General features: G+C 47.3%; 7 protein-coding genes across 7 annotated transcripts; 3 read left to right on the top strand and 4 right to left on the bottom strand.

Annotated features, from left to right (window-relative positions):
• Positions 1 to 36: 36 nt before the first annotated feature.
• On the bottom strand, positions 37 to 1,018 carry H6S33_009756 (uncharacterized protein; the record flags this gene model as incomplete). Its single annotated transcript, XM_044841187.1, has 5 exons — positions 37 to 136; positions 217 to 244; positions 328 to 377; positions 468 to 477; positions 877 to 1,018. 5 exons carry the CDS (start codon positions 1,016 to 1,018, stop codon positions 37 to 39), a joined length of 330 nt encoding a protein of 109 aa, XP_044698571.1.
• A 1,175-nt stretch (positions 1,019 to 2,193) lies between these two features.
• On the bottom strand, positions 2,194 to 3,008 carry H6S33_009755 (uncharacterized protein; the record flags this gene model as incomplete). Its single annotated transcript, XM_044841185.1, has 2 exons — positions 2,194 to 2,556; positions 2,751 to 3,008. 2 exons carry the CDS (start codon positions 3,006 to 3,008, stop codon positions 2,194 to 2,196), a joined length of 621 nt encoding a protein of 206 aa, XP_044698570.1.
• Positions 3,009 to 3,629: 621 nt separating this feature from the next.
• Positions 3,630 to 4,606, top strand: H6S33_009754 (uncharacterized protein; the record flags this gene model as incomplete). Its single annotated transcript, XM_044841184.1, has 3 exons — positions 3,630 to 3,646; positions 3,708 to 3,867; positions 3,929 to 4,606. 3 exons carry the CDS (start codon positions 3,630 to 3,632, stop codon positions 4,604 to 4,606), a joined length of 855 nt encoding a protein of 284 aa, XP_044698569.1.
• A 1,033-nt stretch (positions 4,607 to 5,639) lies between these two features.
• Positions 5,640 to 6,588, top strand: H6S33_009753 (uncharacterized protein; the record flags this gene model as incomplete). The annotated part of the gene is made up of 3 exons (XM_044841183.1): positions 5,640 to 5,888; positions 5,959 to 6,414; positions 6,472 to 6,588. 3 exons carry the CDS (start codon positions 5,640 to 5,642, stop codon positions 6,586 to 6,588), a joined length of 822 nt encoding a protein of 273 aa, XP_044698568.1.
• Positions 6,589 to 6,708: 120 nt separating this feature from the next.
• H6S33_009752 (uncharacterized protein) lies at positions 6,709 to 8,648 on the bottom strand (the record flags this gene model as incomplete). The annotated part of the gene is made up of 13 exons (XM_044841182.1): positions 6,709 to 6,715; positions 6,778 to 6,785; positions 6,939 to 6,964; positions 7,221 to 7,256; positions 7,304 to 7,318; positions 7,376 to 7,396; positions 7,474 to 7,499; positions 7,597 to 7,669; positions 8,006 to 8,092; positions 8,152 to 8,276; positions 8,359 to 8,369; positions 8,429 to 8,440; positions 8,508 to 8,648. The coding sequence occupies 13 exons, from the start codon at positions 8,646 to 8,648 to the stop codon at positions 6,709 to 6,711; spliced, it is 588 nt and encodes a 195-aa protein (XP_044698567.1).
• Positions 8,649 to 13,331: 4,683 nt separating this feature from the next.
• H6S33_009751 (uncharacterized protein) lies at positions 13,332 to 14,078 on the top strand (the record flags this gene model as incomplete). Its single annotated transcript, XM_044841181.1, has 1 exon — positions 13,332 to 14,078. The coding sequence occupies one exon, from the start codon at positions 13,332 to 13,334 to the stop codon at positions 14,076 to 14,078; it is 747 nt and encodes a 248-aa protein (XP_044698566.1).
• Positions 14,079 to 14,789: 711 nt separating this feature from the next.
• Positions 14,790 to 15,104, bottom strand: H6S33_009750 (uncharacterized protein; the record flags this gene model as incomplete). The annotated part of the gene is made up of 1 exon (XM_044841180.1): positions 14,790 to 15,104. The coding sequence occupies one exon, from the start codon at positions 15,102 to 15,104 to the stop codon at positions 14,790 to 14,792; it is 315 nt and encodes a 104-aa protein (XP_044698565.1).

The following is a 15,104-nucleotide window of genomic DNA, read 5'->3' as shown; positions in this document are numbered from 1 at the left end:
TGTGGTGCATACTAACGACATTTCTCTAGTTATGCCTTAAATCACGGAGATGTGTATTTTGAAAGAGGTCTCTTGAATTTTGGAGCATGCTGCATGCCCGCCTTTTCCTACTGGAAATGGCCGATTGGCACAAACACTATAGCAAGATCGTGAGATATGTATCATTGGTTTTTTTCCAACCCAACTCTAGACACGGGATAAGCTATAACTACGTACGTATGTTGAGTAAAATACCATTGGCTTCCTAGTTTACCGCCAGCTTTCTTCAATTCAAGGAGAGGGCCCAAATAGAGATTAAGATGATCTCATAGTCTTTCTTCTTCATACTGGACTTTCTCGCGCTATACTTGGTGAGATGGCTTGAAGGCTTTGGGCTTCTGTTGTGCTAGCCTAGGTTAGCTTAGAGGGAGAGATCTGCAAGTCTAAGACTATAATATAGGTAGACAAGGCTGAAGATGAGTTCGTACATAGACTGGCCTAATGGCTCTTCAAAAGATTATAATCTCAAGATGACTAGGTGTTGCGTGCTTTGCGATCATTGATTATCACTCTGCGCCAAGCCGACGAGCTTCTGTGTTCTAGGCACAAACGTGCCCTACGTATACATGTAGCCATCCAGCTCGAAGTCTGGCTGGCTTTGGATGTCCGTGCTCCAAGATGCGATACGAACACGGCAATAAGATGCGGCAAACACTCCGCCCAGATGGGTAATTAGGCAACCCTTGATCAATCACTGCAGATTTGGGACGGGTCTACAGAAGGAGGCCGGATAGGGAGGCTGGAACGTTGGCGGTGACAAATGAACGTTGGATTGTGCTATGCAGTGCGTTGGTTTAGATGTTGCTATCCACGACAGTCTATGAGGAACTACGGTACGGCCGTAGTTTGACCAGAACCCCTTCACTAGTGCGTTGCCGTTTGTTGCTGGCCGTTTAAGAAGAGTAAAGGTGTGTAATACCTCATGCCTAGCTTGCGGTGTTTTGGTGTAGAATACCCCGAGGTTGGTTTTCGATACCATTTTTGTACCGGTTGACCTGATTTCCAAGAAGCATATTTCACAGTACCGGTGCAGTGATCTGGAGCATCAGGTTCCCGCGGCGCCCTGGCGGAGGCCAATCAGCTTTCCCTATGCCCACAACCTCCGAAAGCAATCCTTTAACGACGATAACCCAAATGTTACTGGAGAAGGTATTTCACCAAAGGTTTGAGAGATGATGCGCCAGCGCCTCCGGTAAGAGGGTTGGGGATGGGCTTAGGCCTTGATGAATTGTGTGATTGATTGATGAGGACCGGGAGAAGCCCTCCGTCTAGAAGTACATTTTCATGGCCTCGAGCCGTGAGAAACCTCTTCCTTCACTGGGCCGATTCTTTCTGCTGCCCATTCGTAGTACTACGTCGGTACTGATGGTCTCTTGTAACATTTCGTTTCGTAGGCGTCCACCTTTTTTCGGCTGGGGCTGAGGATCGCAGCCGTTTCTGCTGGCGGTTTGGATTTCTGGTCAGTAAACTGGTGCCACTACCTATGAAATCATACTTGTTCGTGGAATTGTGCAGGTCTCAAAGGCGATTAAGTAGTACAGAGGGGAAATTTTGAGGAGCGGGTGCATGGAAAAGGAAGATATAATTGTATAATTGAAGGCATCGGGGGGGCCCTTCAACATCACTCAACCACTCATTCCTGCCCTTAACCAAGGTACAAAATAAATTGCGTAAAATTACACTGGAGAATTTTGTAAATATTAAACAATAGAGTTGTGTAACTTTACCTGTCGTGAGCTTACACAATTTAAATGTGCGGTGCACAATTAAATTATTATTGCAAAACTGAAATATTACCTAATTTGGCAAGTTAATTGTGTAAATAGTACAGCGATGGGTAATAAGTAATGGAACGCCCTGAGATACAGTTATACCTAAAAACAGTGTATGTTGGTGGCGTTTTACCCAGAACAGGTATCACTGTTGTCTCAGGCCGTTCCATCACTTATTACCTACCGCTGTACACAATTATTTGTCGAAGATACATGGTTGTGTAAATAGCAGATAGTTATTTCAGGTCGAAAATAATTGTGTAAATAGTACACAATTATTTACATAACTATCTCCCAGCTTACACAATAGAAATGTGCATCAAACCGATAATTGTGTAAGACAAACAATTATGCAAATGTTTAAACAATATAACTGTGAAAATTAGGCCTTGCCATTGCCCTCACCCACCTCGTCCTCCTTATCCTCCTCCCCGTGGTGTTCGTGGTGTTCGTGGTCCTCGTCCTCCTCGTTCCCCTCGTGGTCCTCGTCATCCTCGTCCTCGTGATCCTCGTCATCCTCGTCCTCGGGGTCCGGGTGGTCCTCGTCCTGGTGGTTGTTATCGTCGTTTCCTTTTTCTTCCTTTCCTTCTCCTTCTAGGTTGGGACGTAGAGCCTGACTAAATGATGAAGAGGACTTTTCATGATTGGGTCCGCCGTTGTCAAGCACATCTAACTTTGCCCGGGCAGATCTTTTGATAGCGACTTCAAAGTTTCGCGCATACCACCTGGAAAACTTTTTCCTACTCTGTACAGTATGTGGTTAGCGAAAGACTATGTTAGTTAGGGTGGTGGGGATCCTTTATCTGCCTGCCGACTTCGAGACCGACTCGGTAATCATTCCACTTGAAAAGCGGTGACAATTCCAATACCCTGTCTCGGCCTCGGTACCAGCAGATTCCGTAGTGGCATTATCGTTTTCGATTTCGTGATAGGACTTACGCTGTGAAGAACTGCTAATTGCTTCTTCGCGTAGTGGCGGTGTAACTCCGGCGATTGCGAACCAGCTAGGAATCTAAGTGCAATAATCCATTGAAGGACATTTTGACCATGGATTCGCGCAGTAACCTCGGGGAGGGATTTTCTGCTCGCGAACTTAAGGCCATATTTCGCGGAAGAGGAAGGGCGGGTTGAATGATGTATATAATTCAAAGGGCTCCAATTCTGGGGGTCCTCAACTTGAAAGTAGCGTGGAGTCATAACGTATTGTGTAGATGGAGATATATCTGGGGGGGGCTAGGACATATTGTCACAGGTAGGGTAAGAGAATTCTCTTTTTACGTGCATAGGGCTCAATCCACCCATGATAATTATTATTGAACAGCAGGTATTAGCGAATGAAATGTTTTTCAGCCGGGCCAGTAGGCAGCTCACTGCTGGACTTATACACTGCCTGAAGCTTAAAATCGAAAATAAAGGTCAAATTTGACATGTAACGTGCCTCCATAAACCACTTCCCACAAATAGATTTCTTTTCCAAACACCACATCTCACTCGGGCGCCACGCCCGTTACCAAATATTAGGTATCCTTGAGTAGCCCAGTCCAGATCAAAACTGCATGCTTAACCATGTCTAGCAGTCGTGATAGAGACAACTTCAAAAGTGTACGTTCTGGCACGGTTGCTCGACAGAGCTCCCCCTCATTGGCCTAGTTTCTCTCCATATTCGGTTAGGGTACCGATCTCAAACGTGGCAAGAGATCAGCAAGATCATATAACCCCGCTAACCCCACAAAATTCAGAGAAAGCTATTGAATCCGACCCCAACAACACTCACATAGCTACAGTCAATAGACCCCGGAAGTCTTCAAAGAATTCAAGATGCTTATTCCAAACAAGTATGTCTACTTGCTCGCCTTAATGATTAACCCCCGCTGACAAGCTGGGCGGTACGTACAGCTTCACCCCAATCCGAGCCTGTATCTTTGATATGGATGGCCTCCTCATCGACTCCGAAGACATCTACACCAATGTAATCAACATAATCCTGCGTGAGAACGGCCGCCCCGAAATGCCATGGAGTATTAAAGCGCAGCTCCAAGGCCGTCCCGGACCTGCTGTACGTCATGCTCTCCCCTCAACCACGCAGGAATCTCATTGACAGTCCAAACAAACTTTAGGCAACCAAAATCTTCATGGACTGGGCGCAACTCCCGATTCCTTATGACCAGTATAAAGTGCGCCTGGCGGAGCTGCACCGCGAACACTTCCCCACTTGCGGGCCTCTCCCTGGTGTCTTAGATCTATTGGACACGCTCGCGGCGTCCTCTTCCGCTTCGGTGCCCCAAGAGAAGATGGAGATGGCGTTGGCGACCTCCTCGGTAGGTGTCAATGTTGAGTTGAAGACAGCGCATATGAGACATCTCTTTAAGCACTTCCCCGAATCTCAGAGAATTGTCGGCGATGACCCGCGAGTGCCTCAGGGGAGAGGGAAGCCGGCGCCAGATATCTATTTGTTGGCTCTGAGATTAATTAATGAACGGAGAGCGAGCGAGGGGAAGGATGAGATTCGCCCCGAAGAGTGCCTGGTGTTTGAAGACTCGGTTCCTGGAGCAGAGTCGGGGAGGAGGGCGGGAATGAAAGTCGTATGGGTACCGCATCCGGGGTTGTTGAAAGAGTACAAAGGAAAGGAGGATTTGGTATTGGCGGGAAGGATGGGCGAGGCGAATAGAGATGATGGACATGGGCTGGTTTTGGATAAGGGGACGCCCGGAGAGATTGGTGATGGAGGCGGAGAGTTGAGGGACACGCTGGAGAATTTTGATTATGCAAGATATGGAATCTTGTTGAATAATTAGATAAGTGGGTGTGGCGATTGGTTGATCAAGGTCGGAGTCGGGGGAATATTCGTGTAGCGGTACATCACCGTAAACAAGCAGCGGTATTTGAGATACCCCGTGGCCATATTTTGTTTCTCTTCTATTACTGAACACCAGTGCTTACACGAATTTTGAATCCCGTGAATCGCCTTTTTTGACTCCTTCACATTATTTGGAGGCCCTCTAAGGCCTGGTTCAAACTCAGTCATGAAAGATCACCCGACGCGGATTGATAGATTCTCCTCCCTATTGAGTTATTCGGTATACTAAGGCCACTCTATTACCCGTGCATAAATTTGGTTGTTGTATTAATTGTTGTGTGAGACAAGCTTCCCAAGGAATGAAAAAGAAATTTTCCGCGCGGACGAACAATCACCCCGAATGCCTGTGTTGCGATTTCGCTTGATGGATCCAGTAAATGCTATCATTTACCAAAATGCCAAGACTGATTCTTAATCTAGCCGAGGCATAAAATCTTGGATCCTCGAAAGGAAAAAAAAGGCACAGAACGTAACCCCTTAAATTGGTTGTCTCGCGATCGGGGATGTAATTCCCCCGCTTTGCTTCTAGATGCCATATTTGGACCAGCTACTGCGGAGTACGGCACGGCGGTAAGGTCAGTATTTGCCTCTACACGAAGTGATTCCTGAGAGAAGTTGAGATACTTCACTGTTTTCGTTGAATAGTACTAGAATTTAGTAGATTGTAAGTGGTAGTAGTGACTCTAGATATTAGTGATGAGAATTACTCCAAGCGTGACTGATTTAAAGTTTCCCGAGTGTCGCCCCACGGGAATGATGTCTCACAGCTCGGAGTTCACGGAGGCCCTGGAACCCGGTGCCCCCACTGCCCATTGACAACCTCTCATCTCAAACTGCACCGTAGATCTCGCATCACGTGCTTACCGCTTTCTCTTGCATCACTTACCTACTTCAAGCTTATCACTCCAGAAATAATCGCCCCGCCTCCTAGCAAACACCCCCGACTCCGACCCGATTTATACATATAAATCATGTCGCTCCCACAAACTACCGCCGCCTCTTCTTCGGCCACAGCAGACACGGAGATGTTTGACGAACAGCAGGACTACATCAGAAGCCTCGAGCGACTCTCGCAGCCCGCGGACCCGCTGGGCGCTAGTGCGTTCCCGAGTGTCAAGGTGGACGTCGATGAGGATATGACTATGACAACAAGTTCCAGTGCTACTGCCACGGAACCTGAGCTTGGATTTGGAGAGCGCTTTCCAGAAGAGGAGGAAAAGGTAAGCTCCTGGCGCGACTGTCGGCACAACGTGACTATGGGAGGGTGTCGCTGATTTTAGGCTACCATAGCGCTTATTGGCCGAATCCAACTCATACAGGTTATCTGGGAACACACTCTTTACATCCTCTCTATTCATGGCCGCCTTGGACGCCTACAACCTTGCACTAGAACATTGCCCCGTTTATCTGACCTATGAGGCCGCCACAATTCACAATAATATCTCTGCCGTCCATTTGAAGCTGCAGAATCCCGCAGAGGCTGTCAAAAGCGCTACAAAGGCGTTGGAAGGCCGGCCCGGATGGTCGAAGGCTCTGTATCGCCGTGCAAAGGGTAGGGAGGCTGTGGGTGGCTGGTCAAGTTTGCAGGGTGCACATGAGGACTATATGGCTTTGCTGGAGAAGAACGGTGAGGGATTAACCGAGAGAGAGAAGAGGGACTTGGAGGAGAAAGTGAAGTGGTTGCCAAGAAGGATTGAGGAGGCGAGAGAGAAGGATACATGTGAGGTTTTGGGGAAGTTGAAGGACGTGAGTTTCCCTGTGTGAAGGAGATCCAGGAGCGCACCTGCTAATCTGCTGTCACAGCTCGGTAATGGATTGCTCAGACCATTTGGACTGAGTACGGATAATTTCGGAATGGTGAAGGATGAAAAGACAGGAGGATATAGCTTATCGTTTGGAAAAGGTGCTGGAAAGCGATAGTTAGTTCCTGAAGTAGTTTTCGTGTGTTTCTTGGGATGGCGCGTACGGTCTGTTTTCCTTCTCATAATTTCATTATATTCTCTCCAAACACTGCGGCAAGCGTTTTCTTTTTTTTTATACCTAGGAACTGTACTGTAAATTAGATGGGTGGGGGATGATTTACCAATTGCATATATTAAACTATAATACCTAGGAATCTAGCGGCACTTTCCAGTGAAGCGGAAGTACCCGTGTTGATAGGGTATGGTTACCCCGGAGTCCTACCCGCACCAGTTTCAATTACGTGATGAGTTATTGGGTACAGGAGTCAGTATCGGACATTTTCGAGGTGGATACATACATGTATTTACCTGCAGCGCCCATTCCATACGACGCCCTTCGAGCAATCAGCGTGTCGAAATTAATATAAATTAGCAACTGGGTTGCCTAAATAATTCCCTCTAACTCTGGCGAATTATGATTGATGGTGAATGCAGTTCGAAGCAGTATTCATCAAGAGTAAGGTTATAGTTAACTGATCGCTTGTAGATCGTGCCTCTTGACTCAAGTTGTTCGAGTCAGGCGCTCGAGGTGGGGGGATGAAGAATGCCTAGGTAAATATATTGGGTGATTATATAAACAATTGTACCTACCAGTGTTAGCAAGGTGTACCGCTGATCTGTCCTGATCTGTTCTAATCTATCCTAAGTTTGCATGTTGTACACGAAGCGCACACTTTGGTGACTAGGCTCTATGACCGTTGTCAGTTACAGCTCATGGAAATTTAAATGGAATCATAAAGAATCACTCATCTTAGCCACCCCCCGCCCTAACACAAACCACAGTATTGCGTCAAAACTCAAGAAATCTAAATCCAAGAAACGATGGCTTGAGGATATTCCTAACATTTTATGACGATACCCATATCCTGTCTATCGAGACGAAATTGCAGCTTTGAATATTGGTGAGTAAGGCTTTTCCCGCCCGTCTATGTCCTTCGTTCAACATATGTTCTAGCAACAGCCTAACCTTTCTCTTAAGTCGGAGCTCAAATTTATGTGTTGATAACAAATATCAAGTGCGGACTCGGTAATCGGTCGACCTATTATTTGCGTGATAATTGTTAGTAATTTTCTACTTGTGTATTAGCTAACAATAATCACCCATCATCGGGTTTAGGTATAGACAGGCAAGGGAAATCAGAGATACAGGTAGACCGTGATCTAAAATTCGCTCCTTAGGGTGGTTTCAGGCCTCCTGGGCGGTGTGTAGTCATCGGGCAGTCCAAAGATTGATTTCATGGGCTTCTGCTGATCTTGACTTGAAAGCAAGAATTCAGCCATGTAGGTAGTAGGTAGGGTCCGCTAGCCAGTAAAATAGTAAACCCAACTATCATCCGGAACAGTGCTCGATGATTTAACTTCGCACCCGTTCAGACGTCCAGGCTCGAGAAATCGCTGGGCTGCCAAGGTCGTTTCATGCCACGTCCCGTACTTTTGATACGAGGCTATGTATTTAGAAGGTCCTAGAAGTGATTCGAGAGTCATTTAATGTTTGCGCCAACTGAATCGAAGAACAACAGACCTAAGGCCAAAACAATCGAGATGTACACACGCTTAGCACGGATGAAACTAGATCTTAGAGGGGGAGAGCCGGCAAGAGTAGTGGCCGCTGGAAACCTCAAATATAACGGATCCGGATCGCTGCCACTAATAACGTGAGCCACGATTATCAACTCTCATCTCATGAGACTTAGCAGGGGGAGCGGGAGATATAGCCCCTATAAGATACCTTCGAGCTGACTGTGATAGCTGTTATCAGTGATTTTCCCGAGGAGAAGAGGACTTCGGACCCTGCATACTTCTCCCGCCGACTTCCATACACCAATGAGGGAGTTGAGATTGCTGAAAAACCTCGCCCGAGGCGAGATTAGCGGGGACTTTTTTATTCGGGCCTTTCGACTCGACTTTTGGGGCCTTTCGGCTATCCCAGCAGCAGAGGGTGGAATTATAGTTTAGATGGGTCCGAAGGCCAATGCCAAGGAATATCTGGCCGCGATGGAGAGGCTTCGGAGTAATCATAAAGGGTAGCCCCGACGCTAGGAGACGGTAGCTTCCTCACCCTATAGCTATTAGGATATAGTTTAATAAATAAAAAGTTTCAGGTCTATTTCAATTTGAACACAATCACCAGCTTGTATCATCGCCCGATCCTGTAGAGTCGATTGGAAGGAATATATGGATCATAGGTAGTCACTCGTCGCTAGCGGGAGTTCTAAAGGACCGACTTTGTCAAGCGATGTGCTAAAAATTAAATTTATAATTTTGGTAGAATAGTACGTTGACGATGAAAAAGTTCCTACAAAATCAAAGAACCCCACAGTCCCCCAAAATTTTTCATGAAGTCTCAGATGATGATCTCAAGCCTGGCGGGGTCCTTCGTCCACGCGCCCTACTATCCCACTTTTAAGGACCGGTTCACTAGCATCGAAACCGGATATAAACAATCATCTCAGCCCTAACAATGGAGACATCTCTGTTCCTAGGGCGAACTGCGAATGGAGAGAGTACCGACATCTAAATTTAGATGAGTAAGAATATTTATGACTAGATTATCAGCCATGACTTGATTTATTGGCCTGGTGTTCGCTAACATTAAGATCAGCTGTAAGAAACAACCTGTCTTTTCAAGGTCGTTCGATAGAACGAGAATCACCAATCACCAAATGCAATTTAGACAGAAATAAGGATTTGTTTATGAACTGGATTTAAGACTCACTAAAGCTAAATAGGTTGTTGTTAACAGAATATCGGTAAATTAAAATAACTACATATTTGATTCCTACGGCGAAAAACAAGAAGGAAAAAAGAATCGAGACAGGGATGGGTACTTCCTGAGCCAGCTCTAAAAGAGATCTCAAATCTTTAAAATTCTTTAGATTGGTTTCAAACTGTCCTCATTAATTTGTTCCTGTCAACAAAGATGAATATTTTTATCCCCAATAATAGAGGTATGTAGCCCGGGGCCTTCTCAAGAGACATGAAGATCTTTGTACTCTACAAGAGTAATAGGTAAGCCATGTCCATGTAGAGAAAACTGAACTCTGAATTAAGTATTCATCCTTTCCCTTCTTCTAAAGATTAAGTATTCATCTTTCCCCTTCTTCTAAAGATACCCAATGCCTTTCCCCAGGACTCCACATCCTTCCCGCCTAACCGAAGGTCCCAAGGAAGTTGATTTGAGGATGTTTTGGATAGTCATCCTATCCCTCCTGTAAAATCTAGGACGAAGCTCTATATAATAGCTAGTAGGGGTCGTTTGGGCTGAGATCATTCTCCACATGTCATAGTAGGTGTAAGCCCCTGGCATTTTGCTGAATCCTCTTGGAATAGTTTGGTGGCCGTGCTGGTGGTAGTGGCTCGGAACAGGCAGGACAGGTATCAATTGAGGTATCCATGGTGTGAACCACCAAAACCTGGATGGAGATACCAGAGCTAACACTGATGAACCCGCAGAGAAGCCCACTAGCAATAAGACGCTAGCCCTAAGGAGAGCTATAACGGTCCAAAGTCGGTAGGGGAGAGGATGCCTTTAACGGCCTCCAGCGATGTGGCCGAGACCTCAGACTGAGAAACCATGAGGAGACAATTGCCCTCTCTGTTTCGGCATCCCCGCCCCGGCGGGAGGCAATCGCCCTCTCTGTTTCCACATCCTGGCCTCTATTCGTCCCCAGAGGTGTACAGGCGAAAAAGAAAGAAAAAACTGGCTCTGGAAACGTGAAGTTAGCGGTTGATGGCTTTCGAATCAATAGAAAATACCATTGGATGGCCATGGAGAAAGTGGAATTACACTGGTGGATATAGAGGTTCTATATAAAACCCGTATGAGGCGCCAGTCTCACAGAAGGAATACCTCTCAGGGAAATCAAGGTCTGTATCCTTTTGATTTTACTGAGTCTATTTTCTTGTAAATTAGCCACAGAAACTCATTATTCAAACTGGTAATTCTTCAGTAAATACGTACCTCATGTTAGGTTGTTTCGAACCTTCACGGTAACTTCGCATTTTAGAACCTCGAAAACCGCACGAATGCAAAGAACGAGCTCGCGAAGCCGCCTCCATGCATCGAGGCCAGGTATCAAGCGTCAAGGAATAGTTTATAAGACTATGTTGATAAAACGTGTTGTTAATTACCAAGGCCCTTTTTTAAAGAAAGGAAAAAAAGACAAACTCACCACGACAATATGGGCCTCGTCTAGGATTATAAGGCTATTGCCCAGTTGACCCAACTGTCTCCAAAAGCCGAGGCTTTGGCCGTTTCTGGCGTTCGTGGTGCACGGGGGGAAGTTTCGTACTCTACTGGAAGCAGCTCGATATTGAAAACCGGTCGAGAGAACTGGTTTTTAGCCGAGGTCTAATGACAGCCGCTAGCTATGTCAAGAGCTTGCTGGTCTCGGCGTAGAGGGAGGGGTTGGGCCGGAGATTAAGTTTTGGTCCGGGGAAGCGGGTCCACCGCTGTTGAAAACATGTTAGACACGTATAGATATAATAATATCATGACAAATCAGGATACATACCTCTTTAGACCCAGCCTGGCCCCAACGTTCGAGTTGAAGGTTGACCCGACTACTTCTGAAGAGGAGGCAATGGATGTTGAGATCCTATCCCCACGCCTGTTCCCCTTTCTCTCCTCAAGATAGTAGCAGTACAGATGCCCTGCAGGAGTATCAAAGGGAAACTTGCTCAAGACGTACTCTCTGTGAGAGTTCCCCTCCTCCAAGAATATCAATTGGATGGTAATAAGGTTGTAGAGGAAGCAGTACAGGCGCCCTACAAGAATGCTGTAGGCAAAAGTCCAAGGTGCTGCACCCGATGAGCGCTTGATTGCTCAGATGAGAGATATGGTCGGCGAGAGAAGAAAGGCCCAATATTGTAGGTCTAAGCAAGACAGTACAATTGCCGTACAAGAGATGTTTCGAGAGGTTTAAAAGGGACTCTGGCTCTTGATGGTTGGGATTAATATAGTGGGGATAGGTGCATGTATTTGGATGGAGTAGCCTAGCAAAACAAAACAAAGGTCAGGTTTCTAAATTTTGGTTTGGGCGTGCTTAGATTATATCGGCAAGGGGTTCAAGCGAGAATACTAAACTAAATACCGTCAAATTATCTACATGTAGTACATGTGGTAAGGCGCAATACTAGTAGGAAGATTAAGGACTTTGCACGTGATATACGTACAAAAATAATTACATGCAGTGTGGGTGGGTTAGATATAGCTAAAAAGGAACAAAAAAAGGGGATATAAATAGTCCAAGATGGGGTTTGGGGGGGGGGGGGGGGTTTCAAATCTCTTATTTACTTTCGAACTTTACAATCAATAAGATTAGTGGTGTTGGGTTCAAATATTGATGAGAATCACATTGCCTACTCACCCGGTTGAAAGGGCCGAGTGCGAGACTGTGATCCAAATCCCTGTCTTAGATGAACCCTTCACATTGTAACTTATCGAGTGATAGCCAGTGAATTAAAAAGCTACTTGTACATACTAATAGGTTCGCTCGCTCGGGAATTAGTTAGCTTTTAGGAACTGTCCTGGATCGATTATTGTCTACTACAGAGTACGGGTTTATACAAAGTTACAAGTGTTGGCTAGCTAGTAATATCTTGGCAGGCCTTGAGCTGTTTGGGCGAGATCATACGCTTATTACCAGGGTCAAAGGGGTGCGGGCTGTTTCTTTTGGGAAGGAAAGGGGTTAGATACTTGTATTATTACATGTATTTACGGTTTATATCTAAACGTTTTCGCTCAACCGTTGGGTTCCTCCCATTAAGATCAAAGGAATATGAGATTATCGACGAATTCGCGAAGAGGCGATGTGTATTATGTGTTAGGGCACGTACTCACTCAGGGTTGGTTGATGTCACACGTATCCTTTAACACGTCTATATGTAGCGGGCTTGATGTCGGTAAACCCCATCGTCTTTCAATTCGTTTAGAGCACCACATAGACAAACCGCAACACCAAGGTTTTGAAACGTCTTGTCCCATCGTCAAATTTTCGCTTTGGGGCTGTTAGATCCCATGATGTACAGGTATTTAGGTACTTGTTCCCAGTTGGAGATTGACGTTTGATATTTCTCTCCTGATATATTTGCGTTGGTAGTCTAGAGAGCGTTCTTTATTGGAAAATGCCAAGGTTTGCTGAAAACTGCACAGACAGTAGCCCTATATACTGTGCAAAGAGCTTATTAACTCGGCACCTGGTGAAGTTAGTTGGGAGTTTCGCAATACTGTGAGTACTGAGCCTTGTCTGATCCCACCCCATTGGCATCATTAACTGTGTTCTATTTTTACTAGAAAAGGCAAGGGTAAACCCTCCGCAATCAACCACGGTGTATCTGTTACAAAATCTAGGCGTATATCCCATGAACGAATCTCGCACCCACATAGCTTATAGTATCTTTGGTTACCGTCCATGTTAAACCACACCTGGCAAGTCCCTCATCCCCTCGCCAACAGCCAGAATATAACGGACCCTCGATCATTTACACCTGAAAGATACATGTAGCATTTAGTACCAATGATCGGAACGCATCTTTTCGTGACTAGTAGGGAAAAGCAATTATTAGGCTTAGCTAACCGCAGGCAGTCTTGCAACTACTTAACCCCACTCCGCGCTGACGACCGCGGAGCAACCGGACCTAGAATATCAACACTCAGACAGCTCCAAAAATTGGATATACTCAACTCACCCGATACTCGCCATGTCCGCCTCCAGCCTAACAGAAGCCTGGTCCCTCGACCTGGCGCCCGCCACCACTTCCGCACCCTTCATAACCCTCCTCTCTTCTGCCCGCCTCCCCGCAGCCAACTTCAACACCTGGCTCCGCAACGACTACATCTACGTGCACGCGGGCACGCACTTCCTCGCCCACCTCATCCACTCGCTCCCGCAAACCACCAAGCTGCACCCGCTCCTCATCGGCGGATACTTCACCCTCCTCAGCGAGCTATCCCTCTTCAGGTCCAAAGCGGCCGCGCGCGGCGTGGCCCTCCCAACCCTGCCCGCACCTCACCCAGACCCCGGCGTTGAGGCCGCCCGTGACCCCATGGCTGTCCTGGCAGTACTGACACCGACCGCTGCCGAGGGGTGCGCGGCGTATATGCGCTTCCTGATGGAGCTGTGTGTGGGTGGAGCGCACTGGACGACGCTGTTGGCGGTGCTGTCGGTGTGCGAGAGGGTGTATCTGGACGCGATGGTGGCGGTGCGCGAGAGCGAGGCGTTTAAGAGCGGGACGCTGGACGAGAGCGTGAGGGACTTTGTGGAGTGGTGGTCGAGTAAGGAGTTTTCGGAGTATGTGGGCGTGTTGGAGGCGGAGGCGGCGGCGGTGAGGGGCGGGGAGGGGTGGAGGGAGGACGAGGCGAGGGCAGCGGTCGAGAAGGCGATCGCGTTGGAGATTGGGTTCTGGGCGATTGCGACAGAGGGATTGGAGGGCTCGGAGGGCCAGTAGCTGCAGCTGTTGTTTGTTGCAGCGGGCGCGGGCGCGGGCACGGGTGTGCGGGTGTGCGGGTGTGCGGGTGTGCGGGTGTGCGGGCGTGGGCCCGACGGGTAAGTAACGTGCAGATGGGTAAATTGTCACGCATGAAGAAGCGATGTAGTCGGACAGAAAAGTTTATTTCCTTATCAGCGCCGGGCGTGGTCGGGCAGCTTGTTTATCGATTTGTTTGTGGGAAGCGAGCGAGACACGCACGGGATTGGCTGGTCGGGCTGGGCTGCGTGTTCGGGCGCATGTTTGTTTGTTTGTTTGCGCTGCGCACTGAGGGTTTTGTGTGTTTGTCTGTGCCTTAGCCGTGCCGTATCGCGTCCAAATATATGCATTTTCTGCCTCCTTCATATAAACAACGCTTTTCCAAATATACAACTGCACCCCGGCCGGGTGAGATGATAACAATATACAGAAAAATAATACCCTCCGACAATTGATCATATACACATCTAACACAAAGGGGGGGGGAAAAACAGAAATATCATCTACAAAAGAAAAGAACAGAAAAATCATCTACACAAAAGAAAGAAAGAAAAAGGTATAATCGCACGGGCATATACAACCCAATCCAAATCGAATCACAATCCCAACTCCCAACCCAAAAAATTCCAAAAAAAAAACTCCATCTCCATCTCATCTTCCCCTCTCTATCTGCACCTACACCCCTCACACTCTCTATCTATCTACACTCCCACCGACGCTACCCCCCCCATCCCTACCCCACCACCACCACACCCCCGCAACTGCGATCCATCCGGGCCACATGAGTAGCAGCACCACCGGATTTGGCTGCAGCAGCAGCAGCATCATCTCGTAAAATAGCGCATCCTTGAGGCGCCGCCACCGCAGCACGAGCACACGCGCCACCCAGCTGAGGTAGGAGAGGATATAGGCAAAGAGATTGATGCTGAAGAGGGAGAAGATGGAGGCCATCAGGGGGGAGCTAGCGTGGCGGGAGGAGCGACTTGTGCTTGTGGGTTTTGAGGACAT

This window comes from Morchella sextelata (genome assembly GCF_020137385.1).
Source record: "Morchella sextelata strain SCLS chromosome Unknown scls_3, whole genome shotgun sequence".
Lineage (NCBI taxonomy): Eukaryota > Fungi > Ascomycota > Pezizomycetes > Pezizales > Morchellaceae > Morchella > Morchella sextelata.
Note: the sequence above shows the minus strand (reverse complement) of the source record. Positions and strands in the feature narration are given on the sequence as shown.